This window comes from Arvicanthis niloticus, chromosome 2 (genome assembly GCF_011762505.2).
Source record: "Arvicanthis niloticus isolate mArvNil1 chromosome 2, mArvNil1.pat.X, whole genome shotgun sequence".
Lineage (NCBI taxonomy): Eukaryota > Metazoa > Chordata > Mammalia > Rodentia > Muridae > Arvicanthis > Arvicanthis niloticus.
This window is the reverse complement of record NC_047659.1, coordinates 60,897,499-60,899,434: the sequence shown is the minus strand read 5'-3', so window position 1 is coordinate 60,899,434 and position 1,936 is coordinate 60,897,499. Positions and strand designations below refer to the sequence as shown.

General features: G+C 35.7%; 1 protein-coding gene across 1 annotated transcript; it reads right to left on the bottom strand.

Moving 5' to 3' along the window:
* Positions 1-979, bottom strand: Or5j2 (olfactory receptor family 5 subfamily J member 2). Its single transcript, XM_034496373.2, has one exon. The coding sequence runs from the start codon at positions 977-979 to the stop codon at positions 41-43; it is 939 nt and encodes a 312-aa protein (XP_034352264.1). The 3' UTR covers positions 1-40.
* Between the last annotated feature and the right edge of the window lie 957 nt (positions 980-1,936).

Sequence of the window (1,936 nt, the reverse complement as noted above, 5' to 3'; positions counted from 1 at the left end):
AATGGCTTATAAATATGACAGAAATTTAACTACTGTGATATTAACATGAGAAGAACTTCCTTTCTATGGCTCTCTTTGCAGCTTCCTTCACCTCTTTGTTCCTGAGGCAGTAAATCATTGGGTTTAACATGGGAATCACCAGTGTATAGAACACTGACACCACCTTCTCTTGTTCTACAGAATACTGGGAGCTTGGCTGAATGTAATTAAAGCTTAAGGTGCCATAGAATATAGTCACAGCAGTCAGGTGAGAAGCACATGTTGAGAAGGCTTTTTGTCTTCCAGAAGCTGAGCGTATTCTCAAAATGGCCAGAGCAATGAATAAGTAGGATATGACCACAATCAAGAGAGTACCAATGGCAATAACTCCAGAAAAGATCAAGAGCAAATATTCATTCATGGAGGTGTCAGAACATGAGAGTATCAGCAATGATGGTATGTCACAAAAGAAATGACCCACTATATTAGGCCCACAAAAAGACAGTTTACTTAAACTTATGGTGTGCGTCAAAGAGTTAATAGTTCCACCTATGACTGACCCAATGACCAGTACAATACACTTTCCTTTAGACATAGACACAGTATACAACAATGGGCTGACAATGCCCACATAACGATCATAAGCCATCACTGACAGCAAGAAGCCTTCTGTGGTAACAAGCACTCCAAAAAACAAATGTTGCATGATGCAGGCAGAGAAAGAGATGGTTTCTGTTACTACCAAGAAACTAATCAACATTTTTGGTGCAATGACTGATGAATAGCATGCATCTACAAATGACAGGCAACTGAGGAAAAAGTACATTGGTGTGTGTAGTTTGGGAGTGATACAGATTAACAGAATCATGCCCAGATTCCCTAACAAGGTAACAGCATAAATCACCAAAAATAAAACAAAGAGGATCTTCTTCAGTTCAGCACGATCAGTTAATCCCAAAAGAATGAACTCAGTAACTACTGTACAGTTCTCAGTAGCCATTCCCTTTTTTCAGACCTGAGAAGGGAAAGACAAAGGTTTATAGTATACAAAGAACTTGATGTTTATTAAATTCAAGCAGAGGTATCATATGGTTTAATATAACTAAATAATAAATAAATGTTGATTTATTTATATAGAGACAGGGAAGGATGGAAGAGAGTCAATAGCTACATGGGTTTTCCGATAATGCCTCCCTCAAGAAATCAAATTATTTTATACTTATCTAAGTTTTTTTAAAAATGCATATAAATAATATTGCCCCTTTTTCTACAATGGTCCTCACAAGAACCATATACTAATAAAATTCCTAGTTCTAAGTATGAGAAACCTCATTTTTGTTATGATAGCCTAAAACAAATTTCAAAAAATTAAAAATAAAGACTATTTCTGTTGCCCTTTACTGCCTCTAAGAGGTTGGAGGTAAAGCACTGTTGATGAGAACATCATACACTTGGGATGCAGGATGAGTTGCATCTATTATTCTAAAAACTTCCTTTCTCTGGTCTAGTTTCAATACTACTAGAAATTCTGTGCAAATTGCTAAGAATGGTAAAAATCAGGAGTCTTATATAGCTGTGACATCTATGATCCACAAAAATGATCAACATGACAAATAGAGTCATAAAGGTACAATAGTGTCATACAATTGGCAATAACCATCATAAGGCTCAGCAGACTTAAGTCCAACTAAACAGGAAGAATATCATTCTGAATTCTATAAACCTATCCAACTTCAGTGGGTCTGTGGGACCATGGAATTTAGAAAATAATATACTACTGTCAGTTTGCTAAACCAGAGTAACTTCTTAATATATTCTAAATCTTAATCTTATAACTACTTGCAAATACAACTAATCAAAAAGGTCTTTCTTTACAGCAAATGGAGACCAACAGATCATGGACATTCCAGGCCAAATAAATATTCAAATTCAAAGTTCCCACATCTATGGTGCAGAG

Excerpts from the sequence above, each read along its gene's own strand:
- Or5j2 (XM_034496373.2), bottom strand. The coding sequence starts at position 979 with ATGGCTACTGAGAACTGTACAGTAGTTACTGAGTTCATTCTTTTGGGA.